General features: G+C 46.0%; 1 protein-coding gene across 11 annotated transcripts in view; it reads right to left on the bottom strand.

Annotated features, from left to right (window-relative positions):
- Window positions 1–26,432, bottom strand: part of LOC125460371 (cadherin-related family member 4-like) — a 74,964-nt gene that overhangs the window by 3,235 nt on the left and 45,297 nt on the right. For 2 of the 11 annotated variants that reach the window (XM_059649510.1, XM_059649512.1), the window contains exons 11-18: window positions 23,486–23,588; window positions 20,635–20,844; window positions 18,497–18,642; window positions 15,357–15,498; window positions 13,707–13,933; window positions 9,422–9,561; window positions 5,126–5,188; window positions 2,294–2,390 (exon numbers count right to left, since the gene is read on the bottom strand). In XM_059649510.1, the coding sequence (XP_059505493.1) occupies window positions 2,294–2,390; window positions 5,126–5,188; window positions 9,422–9,561; window positions 13,707–13,933; window positions 15,357–15,498; window positions 18,497–18,642; window positions 20,635–20,844; window positions 23,486–23,588 (1,128 nt within the window). Of the gene's footprint in view, window positions 1–73; window positions 105–2,293; window positions 2,391–5,125; window positions 5,189–9,421; window positions 9,562–13,706; window positions 13,934–15,356; window positions 15,499–18,496; window positions 18,643–20,634; window positions 20,845–23,485; window positions 23,589–26,432 lie in introns of those variants that run through there. The other 9 variants (XM_059649513.1, XM_059649514.1, XM_059649511.1 and 6 more) reach the window with 9 other exon arrangements.

Here is a 26,432-nt window from a genome sequence, read left to right as displayed (position 1 = left end):
CAAATGTTGTGTTTCTGTGTGTCTGAATTCTGGGTCTGATTGATTGACAGTGTCTGAATGATCATGGAGAACATACCTGGATCAATCACCCGGCCATCGAACTGCTGGGGAAAGAAGGAATATTGGAGAACATGTTAGATAGCTGATGCTTTCCTTCCTGTGACTTTACTTCAGTCCCTGCTGAACAAATCCTATGGTGAGTCTGTGTGATATCTCTGCTGTGTGTGTGGGTGATAACCATCTCACTGCATGTGCAGTGTTTATATTCACTCATACCCTGCACTAATATCACAGCCTCAGGCCTGACATGTTCCTGAGTATTAACACTGGGCAATGCTCAGAAAGAGTGTGTGCATATACAGATAGACATTGAAAAGTTCACAGGCAATCATTGACGATTGAAGATGACTTGTTTTGTGGGTTTGGTGATTCCCAGTGAATCTGATCTCTGGGCCTTGCCATATGAGGGGCAAATGTTTGTGCACACTCAGATTTTTACACGTTTCCAGTGAAGTCTCACTACGCATTCACTGACTCCCAAACCACAAGCGAGCAAGTGCTCTGAGCAGTGGGGAAAGTTTGATATCTGTAGGCCGGCCTCCAGGATACCCTTCAATAACTGGTGGTCGTGTCCAGCACTCTGGGGTCGGGGGGTGGATCAGTGTCATTGGGATCCCGCTCCCAGGCCTCCAGTCAATGCTCTGCCTGTGGAGCCAGTTCCAAAGTACAAATGACTCAATGATAAACTGCACAACTAGGAGAAGCTGTTCACCCACCTCTCCTGCTACAGAATCTGGGGGACCTTGTGAAAATATCACCGGCTGGATTTTTTCCATTGCCCTTAGAGTCTGATGTTGGATACTGTGTACAGAGAGATGGAGTGATAGAGGAAGAAGGACATGCAGGTAGACAGAGAGAGACAGTGTGCGGGAGAGAGAAGGATAGCAGGAATGCGCAGGGACGGAGGTTAAAGTGAATAAGCTCTGGTTCCCATTCCCTTGCTGCTCAATCTCTATTTCAACATAAAAATTAAAAGAACTGCAGATGCTCTAAATCAGGAACAAAACCAGAAGTTGCTGGAAAAGCTCAGCAGGTCTGGCGGCATCTGTGAAGGAGAAAACACAGTGAACATTTTGGGTCCTGCGACTCTTCCTCAGAGCAGTTCTGAGGAAGGGTCACCAGACTCGAAACATTAACTGATTTTTATTTTTCTTCACAAATGCTGCCAGACCTGCTGAGCTTTTTCAGCAACTTCTGTTTCTGTCCCTACTTTAACATAGCTGTACTCATTTCCCACCAGAATCACAGGCTGGGAGGTTAACTGCAACAATAGATCATTGTACCCACAGTGAATAAATTAAAAGCAAAAACACACTTGCTTGTGGGAAACACACACAGAGAGATGAGCACACACATTTTAATAGCTGTGTATTTAGAAAGCAGTCACAGGATCAGACAAAGTCAGCATGGATTTATGAAATAGAAATCCTGCTTGATAAATCTACTCAAATTTTTCAGTGATTAGATTCCCTACAGTGTGGAAACAGGCCCTTTGGTCCAACAAGTCCACACCACCCCTTGAAGCATCCCACCCAGACCCATTCCCCTATGACCCACACACCCCTGAACACTGCGGGCAAGTTAGCATGGCCAATCCACCTAGCCTGATGTAAGTAGTAAAGTTGATAAGAAGGAGCCAGTGGATGCGATTTGCTTGGATTTTCAGAAGGCTTTGATAACGTCCCACAAAAGAGATTAGCATGTAACCTTGAATTGCATGTGGCTGGGGGCAGTGAATGGACATGGGTAGAGACCCAGCTGGTAGACAGGAAACAAAGAGTAGGGAGAAATGGGTCTTTTTCCTGAGGGACAGGCAGCGGGGTACCGTAGAGATCAGTGTTTGGGATCCCAGCTGTTCACAATGTACGTCAATGGTTTGGATGGGGGCACTAAATGTAATATCTCCCAAGTTTGCAGATGACACAAAGCTGGGTGGGAGGGTGAGATGTGAGGAGGATGCAGAGATGATTCAGTGCAATTTAGACAAGTTGAATGAGTGGGTAAATGCATGGGAGGTGAAGCATAATGTGGATAAATGTGAGGTTATCCACTTTGATCTGTTCTGATCATCCATGACCATAATGAATGGTGGAACAGGCCCACAGAGCCCAATGGCCTACTCTGTCCTCTGTGTGTGTGTCTCTCTCTCTCTCATGAGCATAGAGTGTGAGGACACTCACACAAACATACACATGTGACTTTTCCGTTAAGCTGCGTGCAAGTCTCTGCTCACCTGACTGAGGGAGATGATTGATGGTGGTTGCTTTTTCTCTGCAGTGGGACCCCCAGTGTCATTTCCCTTCTGTGCTTCAGCATCAAGCAGGGATCCGCTGTGAGATGGAGGAACAGGAGTGTTACGGAAATTTATAGAATCATAGAATCCCCACACAGTGTAGAAACAGGCCCTTTGGCCCAACAAGTCCACAGAACATCTCACCCAGACCCATTGCCCCTAATCTACACATCCCTGAACACTACGGGCAATTTAGCATGGCCAGTCCACCTAGCCTGCACATCTTTGGACTGTGGGAGGAAACCGGAGCACCCGGAGGGGACCCATACGGGGAGAATGTGCAAACTCTGCACAGACAGTCACCCGAGGCTGGAGTCGAACCTGGGTCCCTGGTGCTGTGAGGCAGTAGTGCTACCCACTGAGCCACCTACTGTCTTTTCAGCTCTAGCCTCAATCCCGTGACTCCTTGAAAAGTTTTCTTCATGAGTAGTGTCAGATCTGATTCTGGTTGTCAACTATTCATGACCATTCCTATGTTTTGCTGTAACCTCTGAGCTAGTTCACTGCTGCAACATTACTCCTTCGCAACACAGCTCTGGCTCATTTCTGCTCCATCCAGCAGCAATTGAACTGTCAAAAACAGGCAGATTAAACCCTCAGTGTAGTTCCTGTGCTGTGTGTGTTGAGCTGTTTGCATTGGCTTTTCTGAATGAGGGTAATTCTTGTGAATTATTCTTGAAGATATCAGCTCCTATCAGAGACGCAGGAGCACTCATAGCTCAGAAATGAGAACGTTGATTTAATCTTGAACAGAATGAAACAGCCCAGGGCATTTCACAGCAGCAGAGAGGCATTTAATCCAGTATAGGGATTAAGAACGAGGATGAGGAATTTAAAATGAACCCATTGCCTGACTAGGAGCCAATGTGGGTTGTTGCATGAGCACAGGAACAATGGGGGGAGGGAATGGGTTAAGATGGGAGTGAAGACACTTCAGCAGAGTTTTAGTGGAGCTGAAGTTTTCAGAATACAATGTAGGAGACCCACCACCAGTGATGTCACAGGGAGACAGTACGGTGAAGAAGGCATCTTGTACACTTCCCTTCATTAGTAGGACCACTGAGTATAGGAGTTAGGTTGTCATATGGTGTCAGTACAGGACAATGGAAAGGCTGCATTTGGAGGACTGCACACAATTCTTGTCACCCTGCTAGGAAGGATGCCATTACACTGGAGAGGGTGCAAAAGAGATTTACAAGGGTGTTAGCGAGACTGGAGGGCTTGAGTTTTAGAGAGAGACTGGATAGGCTGGGACATTTTTCAGAGGCTGAGGAGTGACCTTGTAGAGGTTTACAACATTTAGATAAGATGAACAGGTAACATCATTTCCACAGGGCAGGGGAGTCCTACACTAGAAGGCATAGGTTTAAGGTGAGAGGGGAAAGGTTTAAAAGGGACCTGAGTGAAGTAACATTTTCACACAGAGAGCGTGGTCAAGGCACGTACAATTACAACATTCAAAAGACATTTGGACAGGTACATGAATAGGAATGACTTGGGGGACACAGGTCAAATGCAGACACATGGGGCTGGTTAAGTTTGGGAAATCTGGTTGGCACAGCCGAGCTGGGCCAAGGGATCTGTTTCTGTGCTGTATACTTCCAAGACTCTATGACTCAGTGTAACAGAATAGTAGGACTGAAAGGGAACAAAAGAGAGAACGCAGGTTTTGGCAACAGGTGAGATAGACAGAGGTAAAGTTTTATTTTCCTTTAAGCACAGGATGAGGATGTTGCTTTTAAGCAGCATTTATTGCCCATCCTAATTGCCCAGAGGGCTGTTAAGCATCAACCACATTGCTGTAAAGATGGCAGCTTCCTTCCCTAACAGACTTTGGTGAACCAGATAGGTTTTTTCTCCTGACAAAGGGTTCATGGTCAACATTAGACTCTTAATTCCAGATATTTATTGAATTCAAATTCTACCATCTGCTGTGGAGGAGTTTGAACCTGGGTCCCCAGGATGTTACCTGGGTTTCTAGATTAACAGTCTAGCAATACCACCAGGTTATCGCTTTCCCTGGCAGCAATGTTACCGAGGTGGGAGTGCACAGCAGGTTGAGTAATCATGTGGTTTACATGATTGGAAGTTTGCTTTCAGGGATCAAAGGGTAAAGCAGGCAGATTTCATCTCAAACTACCTGTCGCTGTAATTCCCCACTTTGAGGTTCTCCTGAAGGTGTGCCTGTTTGATCCAGCCTCAGCTTGCCTGCTTTCATTTCCCAATGTGGTTCAGGGTCAGATTTTGCTCTGACAATTGCTCCTATGAAATGCCTGGGGGTGTTTCTCGTGACAAAGGGTGCTACAGAAGTACAGCTTGTTTGCGTTGAAAAACAGGCGGAGGTACAGAGGTGAAATTACAGGGCATATTGAAAACCTTACCCCGTATTTGAAGCAGGAAACCAGGGGAGGGCAGACTGACAGCGTATAAAGGATGATTCCTCAGCTGGGTACCAAGTTTGTCTGACTGATAAGGAGACCAGCAGGCCCTGAGTCAACTATCAGCACTGGGACTGGTACTACATTTGCACAGAACTGTGGAGGCAGCTAGTTAGCAGAGGAAGCTGTGTCCCACTGCTACTTAACCAGTCTGACTGTAGAACAGGATGAAATTTGACAGCATCTAAGGCCTGAAAATCAACCAATGTCAGCAATCCTGCAAATAGCACTCATGAGACAGGGAGTTGGGGGAATCCACTGAGCTAGCACAGTGCATGTTTCCTGAAGTCTTATTAACTGTTATGTACCCACAGATAGAGCTGTGAATCCCTACCTGACCTGCAACAGGTCCCCAGCCAGCTGGGCCTGTGGGAAAATTTGTTTACAACACCAGCTACTGCAAAAAAAAATTAGAGGTTAAATTTTCACAATGCAACGAGAAAAACAGCATAAAAAATCTCACACATACACACCAAGGCTACACTTGTACATCAGCAACAAACTACTATCCACTAATTTCATCAATTAATTCCAGTCACCGGAACCACACTGAAAATTTTTTGCACAATTTCGAAAGGACAGAAATTGCACAACAGCAACCAGAAATTCAAAAAGAGCACAACCAGCCATTTCAGTGAGACACTACTGAGGGAGTGCGGCACTGTCAGTTAGAGAGTACTGAGGGAGTGCGGCACTGTCAGTGAGAGAGTACTGAGGGAGTGCTGCACTGTCAGTGAGACACTACTGAGGGAGTGCGGCACTGTCAGTGAGAGAGTACTGAGGGAGTGCTGCACTGTCAGTGAGACACTACTGAGGGAGTGCGGCACTGTCAGTGAGAGAGTACTGAGGGAGTGCTGCACTGTCAGTGAGAGAGTACTGAGGGAGTGCTGCACTGTCAGTGAGACACTACTGAGGGAGTGCTGCACTGTCAGTGAGACACTACTGAGGGAGTGCGGCACTGTCAGTGAGAGAGTACTGAGGGAGTGCTGCACTATCAGTGAGAGAGTACTGAGGGAGTGCTGCACTGTCAGTTAGAGAGTACTGAGGGAGTGCTGCACTGTCAATGAGAGAGTACTGAGGGAGTGCTGCACTGTCAGTGAGGCACTACTGAGGGAGTGCTGCACTGTCAGTGAGACACTACTGAGGGAGTGCGGCACTGTCAGTGAGAGAGTACTGAGGGAGTGCTGCACTGTCAGTTAGAGAGTACTGAGGGAGTGCTGCACTGTCAGTGAGAGAGTACTGAGGGAGTGCTGCACTGTCAGTTAGAGAGTACTGAGGGAGTGCTGCACTGTCAATGAGAGAGTACTGAGGGAGTGCTGCACTGTCAGTTAGAGAGTACTGAGGGAGTGCTGCAAAGTCAGTGAGAGAGTACTGGGGGATTGCTGCACTGTCAGTGAGAGAGTACTGAGGGAGTGCTGCACTGCCAATGAGAGAGCACTGGGGGAGTGCGGCACTGTCAGCGAGAGAGTACTGAGGGAGTGCTGCACTATCAGTGAGAGAGTACTGAGCGAGTGCTGCACTGTCAGTTAGAGAGTACTGAGGGAGTGCTGCACTGTCAGTGAGAGAGTACTGAGGGAGTGCTGCACTGTCAGTTAGAGAGTACTGAGGGAGTGCTGCACTGTCAGTGAGAGAGTACTGAGGGAGTGCTGCACTGTCAGTTAGAGAGTACTGAGGGAGTGCTGCACTATCAGTGAGAGAGTACTGAGGGAGTGCTGCACTGTCAGTGAGAGAGTACTGAGGGAGTGCTGCACTGTCAGTTAGAGAGTACTGAGGGAGTGCTGCACTGTCAGTGAGAGAGTACTGAGGGAGTGCTGCACTGTCAGTTAGAGAGTACTGAGGGAGTGCTGCACTGTCAGTTAGAGAGTACTGAGGGAGTGCTGCACTATCAGTGAGAGAGTACTGGGGGAGTGCTGCACTGTCAGTGAGAGAGTACTGAGGGAGTGCTGCACTGTCAATGAGAGAGCACTGGGGGAGTGCGGCACTGTCAGCGAGAGAGTACTGAGGGAGTGCTGCACTATCAGTGAGACACTACTGAAGGAGTGCGGCACTGTCAGCGAGAGAGTACTGAGGGAGTGCTGCACTATCAGTGAGAGAGTACTGAGGGAGTGCTGCACTGTCAGTTAGTGAGTACTGAGGGAGTGCTGCACTGTCAGTGAGAGAGTACTGGGGGATTGCTGCACTGTCAATGAGAGAGTACTGAGGGAGTGCTGCACTGTCAGTGAGAGAGTACTGAGGGAGTGCTGCACTGTCAATGAGAGAGTACTGGGGGAGTGCTGCACTGTCAGTGAGAGAGTACTGAGGGAGTGCTGCACGGTCAGTTAGAGAGTACTGAGGGAGTGCTGCACTGTCAGTGAGAGAGTACTGAGGGAGTGCTGCACTGTCAGTTAGAGAGTACTGAGGGAGTGCTGCACTGTCAATGAGAGAGTACTGAGGGAGTGCTGCACTGTCAGTTAGAGAGTACTGAGGGAGTGCTGCACTGTCAATGAGAGAGGACTGAGGGAGTGCTGCACTGTCAATGAGAGAGGACTGAGGGAGTGCTGCACTGTCAGTGAGAGAGTACTAAGGGAGTGCTGCACTGTCAGTGAGAGAGTACTGACGGAGTGCTGCACTGTCAGTTGGAGAGTACTGAGGGAGTGCTGCACTGTCAGTTAGAGAGTACTGAGGGAGTGCTGCACTGTCAATGAGAGAGTACTGAGGGAGTGCTGCACTGTCAATGAGAGAGTACTGAGGGAGTGCTGCACTGTCAGTGAGAGAGTACTGAGGGAGTGCTGCACTGTCAGTGAGAGAGTACTGGGGGAGTGCTGCACTGTCAGTGAGAGAGTACTGAGGGAGTGCGGCACTGTCAGTGAGAGAGTACTGAGGGAGTGCTGCACTGTCAATGAGAGAGTACTGAGGGAGTGCTGCACTGTCAGTTAGAGAGTACTGAGGGAGTGCTGCACTGTCAATGAGAGAGTACTGAGGGAGTGCTGCACTGTCAGTTAGAGAGTACTGAGGGAGTGCTGCACTGTCAATGAGAGAGTACTGAGGGAGTGCTGCACTGTCAATGAGAGAGGACTGAGGGAGTGCTGCACTGTCAGTGAGAGAGTACTAAGGGAGTGCTGCACTGTCAGTGAGAGAGTACTGAGGGAGTGCTGCACTGTCAGTTAGAGAGTACTGAGGGAGTGCTGCACTATCAGTGAGAGAGTACTGGGGGAGTGCTGCACTGTCAGTGAGAGAGTACTGAGGGAGTGCTGCACTGTCAATGAGAGAGTACTGGGGGAGTGCTGCACTGTCAGTTAGAGAGTACTGAGGGAGTGCTGCACTATCAGTGAGAGAGTACTGGGGGAGTGCTGCACTGTCAGTGAGAGAGTACTGAGGGAGTGCTGCACTATCAGTGAGAGAGTACCGGGGGATTGCTGCACTGTCAGTGAGAGAGTACTGGGGGATTGCTGCACTGTCAGTGAGAGAGTACTGAGGGAGTGCTGCACTATCAGTGAGAGAGTACTGAGGGAGTGCTGCACTGTCAGTGAGAGAGTACTGAGGGAGTGCTGCACTGTCAATGAGAGAGTACTGAGGGAGTGCTGCACTGTCAGTGAGAGAGTACTGAGGGAGTGCTGCACTGTCAATGAGAGAGTACTGAGGGAGTGCTGCACTGTCAGTGAGAGAGTACTGAGGGAGTGCTGCACTGTCAGTTAGAGAGTACTGGGGGATTGCTGCACTGTCAGTGAGAGAGTACTGAGGGAGTGCTGCACTGTCAATGAGAGAGTACTGAGGGAGTGCTGCACTGTCAGTGAGAGAGTACTGAGGGAGTGCTGCACTGTCAATGAGAGAGTACTGAGGGAGTGCTGCACTGTCAGTGAGACAGTACCGAGGGAGTGCTGCACTGTCAGTTAGAGAGTACTGAGGGAGTGCTGCACTGTCAGTGAGAGAGTACTGAGGGAGTGCTGCACTGTCAGTGAGAGAGTACTGGGGGATTGCTGCACTGTCAGTGAGAGAGTACTGAGGGAGTGCTGCACTGTCAATGAGAGAGTACTGAGGGAGTGCTGCACTGTCAGTGAGAGAGTACTGAGGGAGTGCTGCACTGTCAGTGAGAGAGTACTGAGGGAGTGCTGCACTGTCAGTGAGAGAGTACTGAGCGAGTGCTGCACTGTCAATGAGAGAGTACTGAGGGAGTGCTGCACTATCAGTGAGAGAGTACTGAGGGAGTGCTGCACTGTCAGTGAGAGAGTACTGAGGGATTGCTGCACTGTCAGTGAGAGAGTACTGAGGGAGTGCTGCACTGTCAGTGAGAGAGTACTGAGGGAGTGCTGCACTGTCAATGAGAGAGTACTGAGGGAGTGCTGCACTGTCAGTGAGAGAGTACTGAGGGAGTGCTGCACTGTCAGTGAGAGAGTACTGAGGGAGTGCTGCACTGTCAGTGAGACAGTACCGAGGGAGTGCTGCACTGTCAGTTAGAGAGTACTGAGGGAGTGCTGCACTGTCAGTGAGAGAGTACTGAGGGAGTGCTGCACTGTCAGTGAGACAGTACCGAGGGAGTGCTGAGATAAGGATCAAAAAATGATCAGAATGCTTCTGGACTTAATAATATCACATGTTTGTGTTTCTTGGATCTGTCCCTCTTCTACCCCCACCGCAGAATGATTGCCCTCACCTTGAACAACACTTTCTGAGCAGTCCTGCTAAAACCACAGCTGCCATTGCTGAGACTAATGTCAGGACGACCACAAACCAGGTGTCTGGCTTCCAATATTTATCCAGCAGAGTCACTATTTTGTTCTCTGAGTTCCTTGTCTGTGAATAAATAGTGCGGAGATGATCGAAGATGTTTTTTCACAAAGACAATGGCTTTGATTGTAAGTGTAATATTTTCGAATTTCTAAGTGGCATTCGATAAGGCTACTTCATAATACCCAGGGTGGTATGTTTGCTTGGATAGAGGATTGAAAACAGAGTTAGGATAAACGGAACATTTTCTGGATGGCGATCTGTAACTGATGGGGTACCACTGGGATTGTTGCTCATAATATACATTAGTGAGTTTGATTGTGGAAGTGAATATATAGTCTCCCATGTGTGTCGACAAAATTTGCGTCACCGGTAGACAAGATGGCTACAAAGGCATTTAGGATGTTTGCATTCATTGTTGACACCTTTGAATATCATTGAGGTTGTACAGAACGTTGTTGAGGCCTCTTCTGGAGTGCTATGCACAGTTCTGATCACTCTGTTATGGGAAAGATACTATTAAATTGGAGACAGTTCAGAAAAAGATTTCCCAGGATGTTGCCAGGAATGGAGAGTTTGAGTTATGAAAATGGGGACATTTTTCACTGGAGTGTAGAAGGTTGAGGGGTGACCTTGTGGGGGTTTATAAATGAGTGGCAAGGGTCTTTTCCCCGGGGTAGGGGAGCTCAAAACTAGGGGGCATGTTTTTAAAGTGATCGGAGCGAGTTTTAAAGTGGACATGAGGGGCAATGTTTTTCACACAGAGAGTGGTTTATGTGTGGAATGACTTGCCAGAGGAAGTGGTGGATGCAGGTACAGTTACAATGTTTAAAAGACATTTGGGTAAGTATATGAAAAGTAAAGTTTTGGAGGGAAATGGGACAAACACAAGCAAGGGGGCCTTTTTTAGTCAGGGAACATGGTTGGTGTGGATTACTTGAACCAAAGAGTTTGTTTCAATGCTGTATAACTCTATGACGCAAAAAAAAGGTGAGAAGACACAATCAACATGAGAAAGTCTCTCAGAAAAATGGTAATTTGGTTTACTGTTAACATTCTGCTTTGTGATTGGAATGATTCATTTTCAAATTTAAAGCAGAAGTCTCATTATTCATTTTGTGATCAATATTATGATCACTAGTTCCCAGTTGATCTTTTACCATGATGTTACTAGTTAACCCTATGTCATCGCCTAATACTAGATCTAAGATAGCCCTATCCCTAACTGGTTTCACTATTAGGTATCCCTCATTGTATTTCTTCAAGAAACTGTCATCAAAACATTCTTCAAGCACATTCTCTGCACTACCATTGTCAATTTGAACGGTCCAGTCTACATGGAGATTTATATCCCCTGTGATTTTTACATTGTCTTTGTTACAATTTCCAATGATTTTTTTGTTTTATTTCTTCTTAAATGCTCTGTCCAACAGTATAAACGTTAAAATCAAAGAAAAAACCCAGAAAATGCTTTAAAACCTCTAAAGCGATTTCTGTGGGGAGAAATATTAAGAACATCTGGGCTCAGTGAACTTTCAGCGAAACTGGGAAAAAGTCAGGAGTGTGATAAAGCTTTCCATGGAAATAGAATGCTGACCTTCATAGAGAGAGGATTCCTGCTCTACTCAACATTTCCTGACTGTTGACATTCCTAATCTCTGCCCTTACATAGTCTAGTCCTTGGGTTTATGAGCCAAGACCCTTTTTCACCCATGTGCTTATGATGGGTTTTACTCCTCCTTTGTAGTTCTGTCAGTGTTTCCCAAATACAGTGTACTCTGGAATATATAATTCACAACCTGTGATGTCTCTGAGATGGTGATGAAATCTGAACCATTTCACTCTATTTGTGGCACTAGTTCAGCTATCTTATTACTGATGCTTTGTGCTTTCAGGATAAGGTCACTATTGAGAATGTGATCCTGGCTCTTCTTCCCCAACCTTTTCCCCCAGCGTTTGATTCCCATCCAGGTGAAAGTGTTAAACTGCCATAGGAACTGCATGAGAAAAATCAGAGCAAAGCACGTCAAGTTCATTCTTCTGCCCCTCACACCCTCGTCTGGATGCATCTTTTGTTTCCTGGTGTTGTTCATTCCAACTCCCACACCTCAGCACAGCTGATCTTTTCGTCATTCAACGTCTGTTCAATTTTGGCTGATCACAGAACTTCATTTTTGTTCTATTTCCACTTTCTTTATTTCACCAACTTAACACTGGAGCATAGAAATGCGGAAGAGGCCATTCGGCCCTTCAAGCCTGCTCCACCGTTCAATATGACCATGGCTTATCATTTAACTCAGTCCCCATTCCACATACTTTTTGATCCCTTTAACCATAAGAACCGTACCTAACTCCTTCTTGAGAAAAGGAGGCCTTGCTTAGAATCTATTTGCGTTTTTGTTTGGAGTCAGATTCCCAGTGGGGGAGCAATTCAGCAATCAAGGACATTCAGCCTTAGATCTTCGGGTAAATGTCCTCCACAGTGGACTTTAGGATACACAACAACGTAGGGTTGCTGAGCATGGGCTGATAACCAAGCTCGTTGCCCGTAAGGATGGCTTCAACCTGGATCTTAGGTTTGTGTCACACTACAGGTGACGCGGCTACACTATACACACATGCGCACACACGCGCGTGTGCACACACACACACACACACACACACACACACACAGAGGCAGACACACGCACACAGAAACACACACAAAAGCACACTGTCTCACACACACGCGCGCACGCCCACACACACACACACAAATCTATGGGGTGAATTTGTGTTTGCAGATACTTTCTATTTTGCACACAGTTTAAGGACAATGTGGCATTTTATAAATTTATACTTTAGAAACAAAACCAGTCTGACTCCAAACCGAAGCACAAACAGATTCTAAACAAGGCCTCACACCTAATGTTGAGAGATAGGAGAAACTGCCGATGCTGGAGTCTGAGATAACAAGGTGTGGAGCTGGACGAACACAGCTGGCCAAGAAGGGTTTCTGAAGAAGGGTCCAGACCCGAAACATCAGCTTTCCTGATCCTCTGATGCTGCCTGGCCAGCTGTGTTCATCCAGTTCCACACCTTGTTATCTCACACTGAACATGCATTGTCTGACCCAAAATGTCACCTCTTCTTTACACTGCTAAAACCTTTAGTACTATCAAGGCAGTGACTTGAAAGGAATTCGGAGATTTGCAAATACATATCAATCAGTTAAAACCTTCCAACTGATATAACAGCATCGTAGGTTTGTCTAATACATCCTCATGAATGGTGTGACCCTTTGATCTTGTACTTATAAATTCTGTGTCTGACGCCACCTCTCTCAATAACACCTGAATGAGGACTGAGGCTCTGAAAGCTTGTGTTTTTTAATAAACCTGTTGGACTATGACCTGGCGTTGTGTGATTTCTGACCTTGTCCAACCCAGCCCAACACCGGCACCTCCACATCTTGGAAAACGTTCAATGTTTTGGCCTCAACTGCTTTCTTTGGCAGAGAATTCCACAGGGTTACCGCTCTGTCGGTAAAGGCATTTCACCTCACCTCAGTCCTAAATGGACTACCCCATATCTTTAAATTGTGAGCCTTGATTCTGGACTCACCAGTCATTGGGAATGTTCTGTGTTTACTCTGTCAAGTCCTGTTGGAATTGAATAGATTTCTGTGAGATTCCCCCCTCATTCTTCTGAATTCCAGGGAATAAAGTCCTAAACAAACCAATCTCTCTTCATACATCAGTCCTGCCATCCCAGGAATCAGTCTGGTAAACCTTCATTACACTCCCTCCATTGGTAGAACATACCTTCTCGGATAAGGAGGCCAAAACAGCACATAGTACCTCAGGTGTTGTCGGTCCAAGGTTTTGCAATTGTAGCCAGACATCCCTGGTCCTGTATTCAAATCATCTCACTGTGAAGGCCGACGTATAATTTCCATGAAAAGCCTCATGCATTTCTAACTTTTTCCCCGTTCTGCTGATGGGTCACTGAGCAGAGTTGTTCTTATCTGCTCCTCCCTCCAGAAAGACCTGGAGAGTCTTTTTATATATACCTAATTTTATTATCTAATTCAAGAGAACTTTTGGAAGTGTAAGTGTAAAAGTCAATAATCCTCGCCAGCTGTTCCAGTGACCCTGCACGAAACTCCCATATATCACACAATAATCCCACCTAAAAACACAGTCTCACTGAATGCTGGCTCCCATACTTACAGCTGATGGTGTAGTTGGAGATGGTGTGGTTGTTGTCCAAGGAACTACATGGACAATGACAATCACTGTGGTTGTCAGCACAACTTTAGAATCAGCACCATTACTGTCGGTGACCTGAACGAGGAGTTCAAAGGTCATTGGGTCGGAGATCCCATCCAGATTGTACGAGAAGGTGTTTCTTGAGAACAGGGAACTTCCCTGGCAAATGAAGCGGTTGTTTATATTTCCTGGTGGGATTATATACAGTGTTAACTGATGGATTAAATGTTAGCACCAGATATGCTTGCGAGCTGTGGATGGGGCAAAGGCAATGCCTTAGCGACAAGTTGAATGTGTCTGGACCCCTTCCTGCCCAATGCACACTGAATTCTGACCCCTTATCAATAGCATTCCCTGACAGGGAGTCAATGGGGAAGAGTAGCACAGCAAAGCCTGGCACTGGGTGCCCCTTGTTTCCGTTTATCCCTTGCCAGAGGCCTGAGGTCTGATTCTGGCACTGCTGACCTCTACCAACACACCCCCGAGGCACTAGAGACATTGGGAACTAAGGTATCATCTCGTGAATTCTTCCAGTGCTCTCTAAAGAATCATGTGTCTAAATCTCCTCTCCCTACCTTGTGATACCTCACAGTGAATGCTGTATTGAAGTGTAGCCAAGGTAAAAGCTAAAACCATTTTGCCGTTGGCAGGCTCCCACAAAATAGCAGATAATCTGTCCTGGATATGAACCCGGATAGGTTGCAGAAGTGGAGATTGAGGTCTCCCTGGGTGCTGTGGAGTTTTAAATGGCACATTGTGCGCCCGATTTCCCACCCAGAGGTCAGCCAGATTGACCAGCTTGGCTCCCGGTTGAGTGAGGAGGTCTCTGGTGGTAGCTACAGAAGCAGGTGTGGCATGTTCCCAGATGTTGGGCTAATAGCCATCCAATCCTTGGAAGGGTGATGCTTGATTGAGTGGAAGAGTGGGAGAAGACTGGAAGATAACATTCCTCCTCTTGGACCACAAGTAGTGCTGGAAATGCACTTAATAAATTCCCTAAATCCTAGTCTCAACTCCTGTATATTTGGTGAGTTTCCAGAGACCTGGGGAATATAGGACCTACAAAGTGGGTGTGATTTGATAATGCTGGCTTCTCAGGAATGTTGGATTTGCCAATCTGCCTCCTGGTACTAGGTGGGGAGAGCATCCCGTCATTCTGTCTCCATTTCGCTCTAAAGTGGGCGATATGGAAATTTTAAAATTGGACCTGACACAAGACACACCTTTCTGGGGTTAATAGGTCGCATTTTTACTGCAGGGAATCGCCCACTTTCCTGACCTCCTCACCCTCTCACACTTCCCAAACTATCCTGAGAGTTTAGCCCATTCACTGAATGCCAGCATCTCCAACACTACAGCACCCCCTTATTGGAGCATCAGTCTGGATTTTGTCTTCAAGTCTCTGGAGAGGGGCTCGAAACCACATAATGCCCTGGCAGCAAGACAAGTGTGTCACCGACTGGTGCTCACCCTCCCCTAAAGGCTTCCAGAGCTTAAACAAATCTTCAAATAGCTCCAGCTCAAAGGCGTTACACAGTATATACCAACTGCACTGGGAAATTGGCAGTTCCATGTGCTTGTAAAATTTCAATGCAGATAAACAGGTCTCACCACCAACAATTCTGTAGTTGAGGAGCTCAGAGTCTTGGTCAGTACAGGATAGCGTAACAATGGGGAGATCGTTTCCTCGGGTGGAGTAGATTGTTTCCTTGTAGAATGGGGGCAAGCATACAGGAGGAAGATCATTTACATTCTGCAAGTAAAGTGTACACCAATCAGTCGTGCTCTGCTGGTTGTTGCACAGACTCACTCGTGCCTGTGTCTCGTTGCCTGGGAAAGTTCAGCTTTCATCCATACCACAAGTGTAGTGGGGCGATTATACAGTGGGGAACACAATAATGAAGGAACAGCTGATTATGGATCTACCTGTTGCGACCATGTGGATGTCATTTCAGGGTCTATGCGATGAGGTCAATTGTCCCTATATTGACCAGAGTACTGGCGGGTGGGCATTGTTTGTGTTATACAGGAGAGGAGATAAGGAGATCGGGGGTGTCTGTGTGTATGAGGGGCTACTGTAAGCTACTGTATTTGGGACAAAGGTTGGTGATGAGTGGGGAATGTGACACAGTGTGAACACATGAAGAGGGCCAGGCTTGAAGCTTAGGAAAGAAAAGTGAACGTACGTGTGACTTGGCCAAATTCTTATGATGCAGGAGTACATTGCTGGGGATATGAGGACGGATTTTCCCTGTAAGCATAAATCAGATGATGAAAGTTTTGGTTATTTTTTGAACTAGAAGGGCAAGTACTGGTTGCATAAAGTGTGCAATTTAACTTAAGAAGCTGGTTCTGATGCAGTTGTGAGACATGCTGGCACCACTTGTCTTCAGATAAAAAAATGAGTCACTGCCCAGCAACAGTTTGTGATTTGTCACAGAGAGACGGTGCGAAGTTGACACTCAGAGCTCCAACATCCTGCCAGTGAGCCAGATCGCCCTTTCTCTGCGTGGGTTTGCTCCGGGTGCTCCGGTTTCCACCCACAGCCCAAAGATGTGCAGGCTAGGTAGACTGGCCATGCTGAATTGCCCGTAGTGTTCAGGGATGTGTAGATTAGGTGGGTTATAGGGGGATGGATCTGGGTGGGATGCAGTGAGGGTCAGTGTCGACTTGTTGGCCGAAGGGCCTGTTTCCACACTGTGAAATCTATGAAAGTCTCTGAGACCAACAAAAGAAATAGCATTTAAAGTCCTCAAGTGGGGCTTGAACCTGGAGTAGCTAGCTCAGAGGTATAGGCACTACCCACTGCACCACAAGACCCACTGAAGCAGTTCAATGAGCTACCTTTTATTCCTCTGTACTCAAGGGCTATATAAGCTTATCCACATATCCAGGGTTATCTTCATCATCTTTAAGGCCATAAGATGTAGGAACTGGTTTAGGCCATTCAGTCCATTGAGTCTGCTCCACTGTTCAATGAGACCCTGGTAGATTTGATAATCCTCAACACCACTTTCCCCATAACCTTTGATTCCCTTACTGTTTAAGAATCTGTCTACCTCAGCTTGAATATACTAATGGCCCAGTCCTCTCTGGCAAAGAATTGCACAGAATCACTACCCTCTGAGAGAAGAAATTCCTCCTCAGCTCTGGCTTAAATGGGTGACCCCTTATTCGGAGATTATGTTCTCTGGTCCTCAACTCTCCCACAATAAGAAATAGCCTCTCTGTGACTACCCTGTCAAGCCCTTGAAGAATCTTGTGTATTTCAGAAAGGACACATCTTATTATATATTCCAATGAGTACAGGCCCAACCTACTCAACTCTCCTCATATGATAGTCCTCCTATACGCAGTATTATCTTCTTTGGACAGCCACCAATGCCAATATATTTTTCGTCAGATATAAGGGGACCAAAACTGTTCACAGTATTCCAGCTGCGACTAGTGTCTGACTAGTGTCCTGTATAGTTTTTGAAAACTTTCTATTTTTTACAGTCCATTTCAGTTAAAATAAGGGCCAACATTCTGTTTGCCTTCCCTATTATCTACTGAATTTGTACGCTAATTTTCTGTGATTTATGCATGAAGACTATCGAATTCCCCTGTTCCTTGGCTTTCTGCGGTTTCTCCTCACTGAAATAATATAGAGACTCTCTATTCTTCCTGCCAAAGTCTATATCACTCTGTAGACTCTGTAACACCCTTACCACTTGACTTTGCATTGATTTTTGTGTCATCTGCAAACTTTGTAATAGCACATTTACTCATCCAAGTCATTAATATATATTGCAAATAATTGTGTCCCCAGTACTGATCCCTGTGATCCTCCACTAATTCTGGGTTGCCATCCTGAAAATATGCCCATCATCTCAAGCCTCTGTCTTCTATGAGTTGCCAATTCTCTATCCATTCTAACATCCTATCTCCAACACCATGGCTCGTAGCATTAAATAACCTAATGTGTGGTACCTTATTAAACCTGCTGAAAATCTAAGTATATTATATGTTAATCTAGCCTGCTTGTTACCTCCTCAAAGCATTCTAGTAAATTTGTCAGGCATGACGTCCCCTTCATGAAACCATGCTGACCCTGTTTGAACTTATTATGTATTCATTACTGCTCTGTTATTACATCCTTCAAAAAGACTCTAACATTTTTCTGACAACAGGCATTAAGCTAAATAGACTATATTTACCTGTTTATTTTTGTCTCTTTCTCTGTTTAAATAAAGTTGTTAGACTACCAGATTTCCAATCCTTTGGGGCTCTTCCAGAAGCTAAGGATTCCTGGAAGATTTTAACCAGTGCACCCACTATCTCTGTAACTACTTCCTTTAATTACCTAGGATGCAGTCCAACAGGTCCAGGGTACTTACTGGCGTTTAGCCCTATTAGTTTCCCTAGCACCTTTTCTCCGGTGATAATTGTTGTGTTTATTTCCTTTACCCTTAGATCATTTTATAATTTTAAGCTCATTTGTACCCCCTCCTTTGATGTTCTGTTGAGAAAGGTTGGGAAGTGAAGGGAAATCATTGAGAGCCAGTCAGTGGTGGAATTGGCTGACTTGTGGTTGTTTTGTCTTCCAGAATGGTGAATGGGCAAGTTTACCAGGAGGGAAAAGTTCAGGTTTTATTCCCTTCCTTTTTGGCCAACATTGGAAAAAGCACACTGCCTGATTGGGCTAGAGAGGAAAGGGTGGAATCTGCTATGGTTTCACTGTCAGATACGGATAACGCTCCCTGTCATACCTGAACATTTATGGTGTATTGGGTGTAGCTGGTTCTTTGATGGAAGCTATCAAAGGCCTCATTGCGGTTCATGTCCACTGCCTGGATTGTCAACGTGTAGGTGCCAATCCTTTCGAAATCAAGTGGAACCAGAGTGCTGATTTCGCCTAGGAAAGTGACCATCAGAGACCAAGTCAGGAGACAACTTATGTGTTAGAAGCTATGGAATTTGTAAAATACAAAGGTAACTGGACAGGAAAGATCAAGCTAAACACTAGGAATATTTAACAATGTTCGATTGTAGGACAGCCAGGAAAATGGAGCTAATGCCGTAATCAAATTAGCTCCAAACCCCTTGATCCCCAGATCCAACAAAACTGCATCTAGTGATCTTAGTGCTAAGAACTTCAATGAACCACTGCCTCCCCTTGCAACGACCCCACCCAACCCAAAGACTGTGGCCCCACTATTAAGTACCTTTGCTCACATTTGAAGGTGCACCCTTTTATCCTGAAACCTCCCACTGATGAGAATAGCTTCCCTACATTTAGTCTCTCAAATCCATTCCACATTTAACATTTTGAGTTCCATTTGATGAAGAGGAGAATAACAGGAGAAGAGACTATTGTTCGATTCAAAATGTTAACTCTGTTTCTCCCTCAGCAACTGATAGAAGACCTGCTGAGTGTTTGCAACACTTTCCTGCTTTTATCTCAGAGACACCTGGGTGTATTCCAAATGCAGGTACGGCATGGGTACCTGGGATGTTGACCTTAGTTATAGGGCTATTTGAGTGCAAAGGAGGGAGGTCTTGCTACATTTTGTACGTAAGGTCCACTTGGGTGAGATCACGTAATGTGTGGTTTTGTCTCTATGTCTGAGGAAAGATACACTTGTATTGGACCTGATACAGTGAAGTTTCACGCAACTTGCCCTGGAATGAGGACCTTGTCCTATGAAAAGTGGCTTAGTTAATTGGGTCCATATTCTCTGGAGTTAAAAACAAAATGAGAGACAACCTCATTCTGATGCACAAGATTCTGAAAGGACATGATAATGTGGACACTGTGGACTTTTGCTGTCCTTATGTGGAGAACCTACAACACAGAGACACAGTCTCCAGGGTGTAATCACGTAGGACCGAAATTAAGATAAATTTCTTTACTCAGAGGGTTGTGGATCTTTGGAATTCTCCACCACACAGTATGGCAGATATTTCAGCATTGGAAAATACTTAAGGCTCCTGGGAATTAAGGTATAATAGGAAGTGGGCAGAAAGTGGCGTTGAGATCCAGTATCAGTCTCATGTCATTGAATGGCACAGCAAGATCTAAGAGCCACATGGTTCCCTCTTATTTCTATTACTCACCTTCTCATACAGTTGTGCTGCCAGCTTTAACACCAGTAAGCTCCAGCATCATTCCAAATTAAACCATGCAAATAGATCAAGGGGCCATTGGGTCAACCAAGTGAAAGGATTTTTCGAGACTGATGTCAAGAGATGACTCATCACACAAGGAGAGAGCAACGTGTGGAGCAGACATCAGTCAGCAGAGGAAACAGGAACTTTAGGTTCATTTAAGGAGTGACTGCATTCCATTTTTTTTGGGAAGACTGTTGACTTTCCTTGGATAAATAAATCATATGTCATCATTGGCTCAGCGTCCGGCACATTTGCTTCTGAGTCACGTGATTGTGGCACTCCAGGGGGCTATCTTTCTGATGAAAATGTTAAACTGAAGCCTAACCAGGGAAGGCAAGAGAAACAGCAGCCTATCCTCTGGCATTCTGGTCGATATTTATCCCTAAACAATACCACAAAAAGCAGACTATCTGCTAGCTTATTACTTGTTTTTCAGAAGTTACTGTACGCAAATTAGTTGCCACATTTCAGCAATAACTATAATTTAGAAGTACTTCATTTACAATTTGCGTGATATGAGGATATGAAATATGCAACATGAATGTGTGTCCTTTCCTTCCAAAATGCGCCCAGTTACTTGCGCCCTGTGATTAGGAACAATGCACTCACTCAATATACTAGGCAGCGTCTGTTTCTTTTAATCTACTATTCCCTGCACCAGCTGTACATCAACCGAGCCAGCACCTTGAACAGATCCAGTGGCTCTGATCACTCCCACAATATGACAAACACTAACCAGTGTACGGGTGGATGTAGAAAGCTGGCGGAGAATGTCCAACAATGGAGAAACGCAAGTTGTTATAGACCCAGTCAGCATCAGTAGCATTCACTATGCCCACCAGTGTGTTTGCTGGACTGTTCTCTGGAACTGAGAAAGTTCTGATGCCATGAAAGACAGGGGGGAACTCATTCACTTGACTGACAGTGACCAGCACTGAGACACTTGCTGAAAACAAATCAGAAAAAGAGGTTAGAAAGAAGGTACTCCAAAGTCCTTTACTCAGCACCACCTACAACATGAAGTACAGGCTCTTCACTGGCTATTTTCCTTTCTTGCGGTTAAAAGGAGTATAAAACCAGACAGTAAGAGCTTCTATAAGAGCTTTTATAGGTATCCTCAAAAGGAAGGAAGTAGCTAAAGTAAACAATACAGGCAAAACACTGCAGATGCTGAAATTCTGAAATAAACACAGTGAATGCTGGAGAAGCTCACCAGGTCTGGCAGTTAATATTTTGAGTCCAATAAGACTCTTCCTCGGAAGAAAGAGGTAGTAGAAGGGAATTTAGAAAATCATAACAGAATCAGGCAGACTTAACTTGGCTTTGTGAAAGCAGAAAATTTATTATGTTTCTGTGAGGATGTGAAAAGCAGGGCTGATAAAGGTGAACCAGTCGTTGTGGTGGCTCAGATTTCTAAAAGTAATTTTATGAGTTTCCACATAAATGTTTACTACACAAGAAAAGAGCTTGAGGTTTTTGGACATTATACATTTACTGGGATAGAAGTTGATTAACTAACAAGACATAGTCATCGAAAATTGGATATTTTCAGGTTGAGGAACTTTGCTGAGTTGATTGGTGGCATGAAGAGGTTATCTGCTGAGTGCTGAGTACATGGGGCTGTGGAGTTTCACAAGATGGGAGGTGAACTTTTAAAACATAAGATTCCGCAGGAGTTGGCTAGACTAAATGATGGGAGGATGGGGGAATACAAAACTAGAGGATACCATTTCAGAAGAACAGGTCACTGATTTGTGACAGAAGTGACGAGGAATTTCTTCTCGCTGAGTCATGAACCTTTGGAATCCTTTTCTCCAGAAAGCAATGGGGGGTGGTTGTGCCATTGAACATAGAGAAAATGAGCTATGCAGTGGGGGCTGTGCCATTCAATAAAGTTGGTGCTGGGTAATCGAATGCATTGAAGGTGTCCTATACAATGGGGGCAGGTTATTGAATGTATTTAAAGTGTGGTTTACAGTGGGGACTGAGTCATATAGTAACAAATTCTATGAAACAGACTCTTCTGTCCAACCTGTCCATGCCGACCAGATATCCTAAATGAATCTAGCTCCATTTGCCAGCATTTGGCCCATATCCCTCTAAGCCTTTCCTGTTCGTACATCCATCCAGTTGTAATTGTACCAGCCTCTAACACTTCCTCTGGCAGCTCATTCCACACACACACACCACCATCAGCACGAAAATGTTGCGCCGTAGGTCCCTTCTAAATCTTTCCGCTCTCACCTTAAACCTATGTCTTTGGGTTTTGGACTGTCCTACCCTGGGGAAAAGACCTTGACTATTCACCCTATCCATGCCCGTCATGATTTTATAAACTTCTGCAAGGTCACCTCTCAGGATCTGACACTCCAGGGAAAATAACCCGAGCCTCTTCAGCCTCTCCCCATAGCTCAAGTTCACGAACACTTGCAACATGCTTGTAAATATTCCTGAACTCTTTCAATTTTCACAACACCTTTCCTATAGTAGGGAGACCAGAATTGAATGCAGTATTCCAAAAGTGGCCTAACCAAGGTCCTGTACAGCTGCAACATGACCTCCCAACTCCTTTACTCAATGCACTGACCAATGAAGGCAAGTATTCGGGGTGGCACAGTGGATCAGTGGTTAGCACTGTAGCCTCACAGTGTCAGGGACCTGGGTTCGGTTCCAGTCTCGGGTAACTGTGCGGAGTTTGCACATTCTCCCCGTGTCTGCGAAGGTTTCCTCCGGGTACTCCAGTTTCCTCCCACAGTCCAAAGATTTGCGGGTTAGGTGGATTAGCTGTGCTAAATTTCCTGTAGTGTTCAGGGGTGTGTGGGTTATAGGGGGATGGTCCAAGAGGCATTGTGGACTTGTTGGCCTGAAGGGCCTGTTTCCACACTGTAGCGAATCTAATCTAAAAAATACCAAGTGCCATCTTCACTACCCTGTCTACCTGCAATTCGACTTTTATGGAACTGTGAAGCTGTACCCCAAGGTTTTTTTTGTTTGGCAACATTCCTCAAGACCTTTCCATTAAGTGTATAAGTCCTGCTCCGATTCGCCTTTCCAAAATGCAGAACCTCACGTTTATCTAAATTAAACTCCAAATGCCACTCCTCGGCTCATCTGGCCAAGATCCCATTGTACTTCTCTGCTGTCCACTGCACCACTAATTTTAGTGTCATCTGCAAACTTACTAAACATACCTTCAACATTCACATCCAAATCACTTACATAAATGACAAAAATGAAGGTGTGACATACAATGGGGGATAGATATTGAATATATTGAAAATGAGAAATTCTTAATTGTTATAGGACTGTGGGGAACAGGCAGGATAACGGAAATGAAGCCAAGATCAGTTGGCCATGATGGTATTGATTGGTGCAAAATGGATGTGTGTTCTTTCTGTTCGAATGTACTAAGAAACAGGATTAATATTGGTTGATTCTGGAGCTGGGTGTAGACAGTGAGGTCTCCGGTAGGGCTATTTCTCTGGTTGAGGAGGTGGGATTAGGGAAGGGCAACTTTACTGAGGACCATAGTAGTATGTGTAAGATCCAGTCTGAGGTGAGTCACTACGGAGCACTGTGATTCTTACTTGTCCGTGGCGGGGTTCCAGCATCTGTTACAATGACTTCGGCTGTGTATCGGAAACCCAGACCTACCATCTCAGCGGAGTCATAGTCGAGGCTCTCGTTCAGCTACAACGACAGCAAGCGAAGGTGGTCAGTATTGGTGCAACTGCAACCGTGGGAGCTCTGCAGTTAATCCTGCCTCGTCACCCAAATGCAGGGAATCCACAGCACCGCCCACAAACCAAGTCATTGCTATCTTTTCTTCCCGCGCTCTGTCTTTCTCCCCCATTGCATAATATATATCTGAGCATCGACCACAACAGGCTCTCCGGCCTGAGGGATAATTGACTACTGGAGGCAGGGGGCTGTGCCTGGGTGGATGAAGGCAGTGAAGGTGTCCCCTGTACAGTGAAAAGCTCACTCGGACCCTACATCCCCCAACCCCGTTGTCCCGCCAAAGTGAGCATTAGGGAGCACGGCTACAGTTTCTCAGGGTGTACGGGACTGCTGGTGTCTGTCCTATTGGACAAGGAGAGGCAGCAGATCAATATTCCAGCTAGGATAACAAAGTGTGGAGCTGGATGAACACAGCAGGCCAAGCAGCATCTCAGGAGCACAAAAGCTGACGTTTCGGGCCTAGACCCTTCATCGGGCTCTGATGAAGGGTCTAGGCCCGAAACGTCAGCTTTTGCGCTCTTGAGATGCTGCTTGGCCTGCTGTGTTCATCTAGCTCCACACTTTGTTATCTTGGATTCTCCAGCATCTGCAGTTCCCATTATCACTGGTGCTATTGAATTGTGTTTCCCCAATAATTCTTTTCCCTTCCACCCATAACACTTTTTTTTGTTTGTCTGTGTTGATCTGTGTGTGGCTGTCGGGGTTTAAAAAAGTCACGAGGGGGTACAGTTTTAATTCATTACTAAATGTTGATATTGACTTCACCAGTTTCAAAATCCCTCGACTCCCAGCCTTATTCCATGTCCAGCCCTCCCCCTCCTCCTTGCCTCCCCGACCTGATTTGCACTGACCAACCACAAGAACTCCCTACCTGCATCCACCTGTCACCATCTCACCTACCCTTCCCCCTGCCGCCCCACTCCAGTCCCTCTAGTTATTTCTGGGCTCCCCGCCCCCTCCCCAGTCCTGATGAAGGGTTTCAGCCCGAAACATTGACTGTCCTGCTGCTTGGATGCTGTCTGCCCTGCTGTGCTTTTCCAGCTTCCCACCAACAGTCTTGGGTTCTCTGTAGACTTTGATTAAATCGTTACATTTTCAGCAGATCTGACAAGGAGTGGGTCTCAGGAGTGAACCTGCTTTCTGTCAGGGTCATAACAGGATCAGTGAGCTGGGTCCATCCGTGCAATAACAGCTCTGGCCCCAAACAAGGGGATGGACAGCAGTGACGATAGCTCTGCAGCTCACTGTAGGATTTCTTCTTCACAAGTCACCTGGAGCCTTTAACTTTCGGATACAGTCACCTTTGTCATTAGTATAGCTGCTGTCTGGAAAAAGGACATCCCTCACCTTCCATATTAATGCAGGGAAGCAGGGCAAAGCCTTCATTCTAACGTATAAGGATCATTGACTGGTATCAAATGTGTGGCCCCTCATCGATGAGCCCATTACATTAAAAAGACATAAGAGTGGAAGCAGGCCATTCAGCCCATTAGGTCTGCTCTGCCATTCAATAAGATCATGGCTGATCTGCTAATCCTCACCTCCACCTTCCTGCCTTTTTCTCCCATAACCCTCAATTCTCTGATCCACTAAAGCATTCCACTCCTTTAAAGTGCACAAGGAAGCCTCTGTACCTGTAATCCTAGCCCATCCCCCACTTATACCGCGCCAGCAGCACCCTTTTGTTTCAGTCATTGTCTGGTTTCCTGGTTGTGAAAACAGTACAGGACCGGTTTAGAGGCCCATACCTACCAAACAGACTCCTGCCATCTGTGGCAAGGCCTAAACAACATAATGGGATATAAAATGAAGCAGAGAACAAGATCGCAAAGACACATCCCTCCCTGATGCACTCACTGCTTTCTATGCTCAGTTTGAGCAGGACGCCAGCAGTGCGGTGACACCTGCCCAAACAGCCTGAGGCACATCTGTTCTCTCTGTCATCGCTTCAGAAATCGGATCAGTCTTCCTGGGAATCAACCCAAGGAAAGCGATGTGCCTGCACAGTTTTCCTGACTGAGCACTCAGATACTGCGCAGGCCAGCTGGTGGAGGTATTCACTGACATCTTCAACCTCTCCCTCCTACAAGCCAAGGTCACTACCTGCTTCAAGAAGACACCATCATCCCCGTACCCAAGAAAGCACGTGCACTGTGCCTTAATGACTACCACCCAATGGCTCTAACTTCAATAATCATGAAGTACTTCAAGAGGCTCGCCATGGCCCACATCTGCTCCAGTCTCCCAAACTGCCTCAATCCCCTACAGTCTGCCTACCAACGTAACAGATCCACACAGGATGCCATATCCTTAGCACTGCACTCATCCTCGGAGCATCTGGATAACAAAGACACCTACATTAGACTCCTGCTCATTGACTACAGCTCTGCCTTTAACACCATTATCTCCTCGAGACTGATCGCAAAACTGCATGACCTTGGTCTCAGGTCTGCCCTCTCCAACTAGGTCTTTAGCATTCTGGCCCATAAGCTGCAATCAGTGAAGATAAGTAACTGCACCTCCTCCACAATAACACTCAACACTGGAGCCCTCCAGGGATGTGTCCTCAGCCCCCTACTGTACTCCCTGTACACCTAAGACTGTGTTGCCAAATTCCGAATGAACACCATCCACAAGTCCACTGATGACATTGCCATAGTGGGACAGATATCTAACAAAGCTGAGTCAAAATACAGAAGGGAGATAGAGGCCTTGGTGAAGTGGTGCAATGAAAACAATCTCTCAACATCAGCAGAACTAAAGAACTGATCATCAATTTCAGAAAGAAAGGAG

This window comes from Stegostoma tigrinum, chromosome 11 (assembly GCF_030684315.1).
Source record: "Stegostoma tigrinum isolate sSteTig4 chromosome 11, sSteTig4.hap1, whole genome shotgun sequence".
NCBI classification, from domain to species: Eukaryota; Metazoa; Chordata; class Chondrichthyes; order Orectolobiformes; family Stegostomatidae; genus Stegostoma; species Stegostoma tigrinum.
The sequence above is the reverse complement of the archived record's forward strand: the minus strand, read 5'-3'. Positions and strand labels throughout refer to the sequence as shown.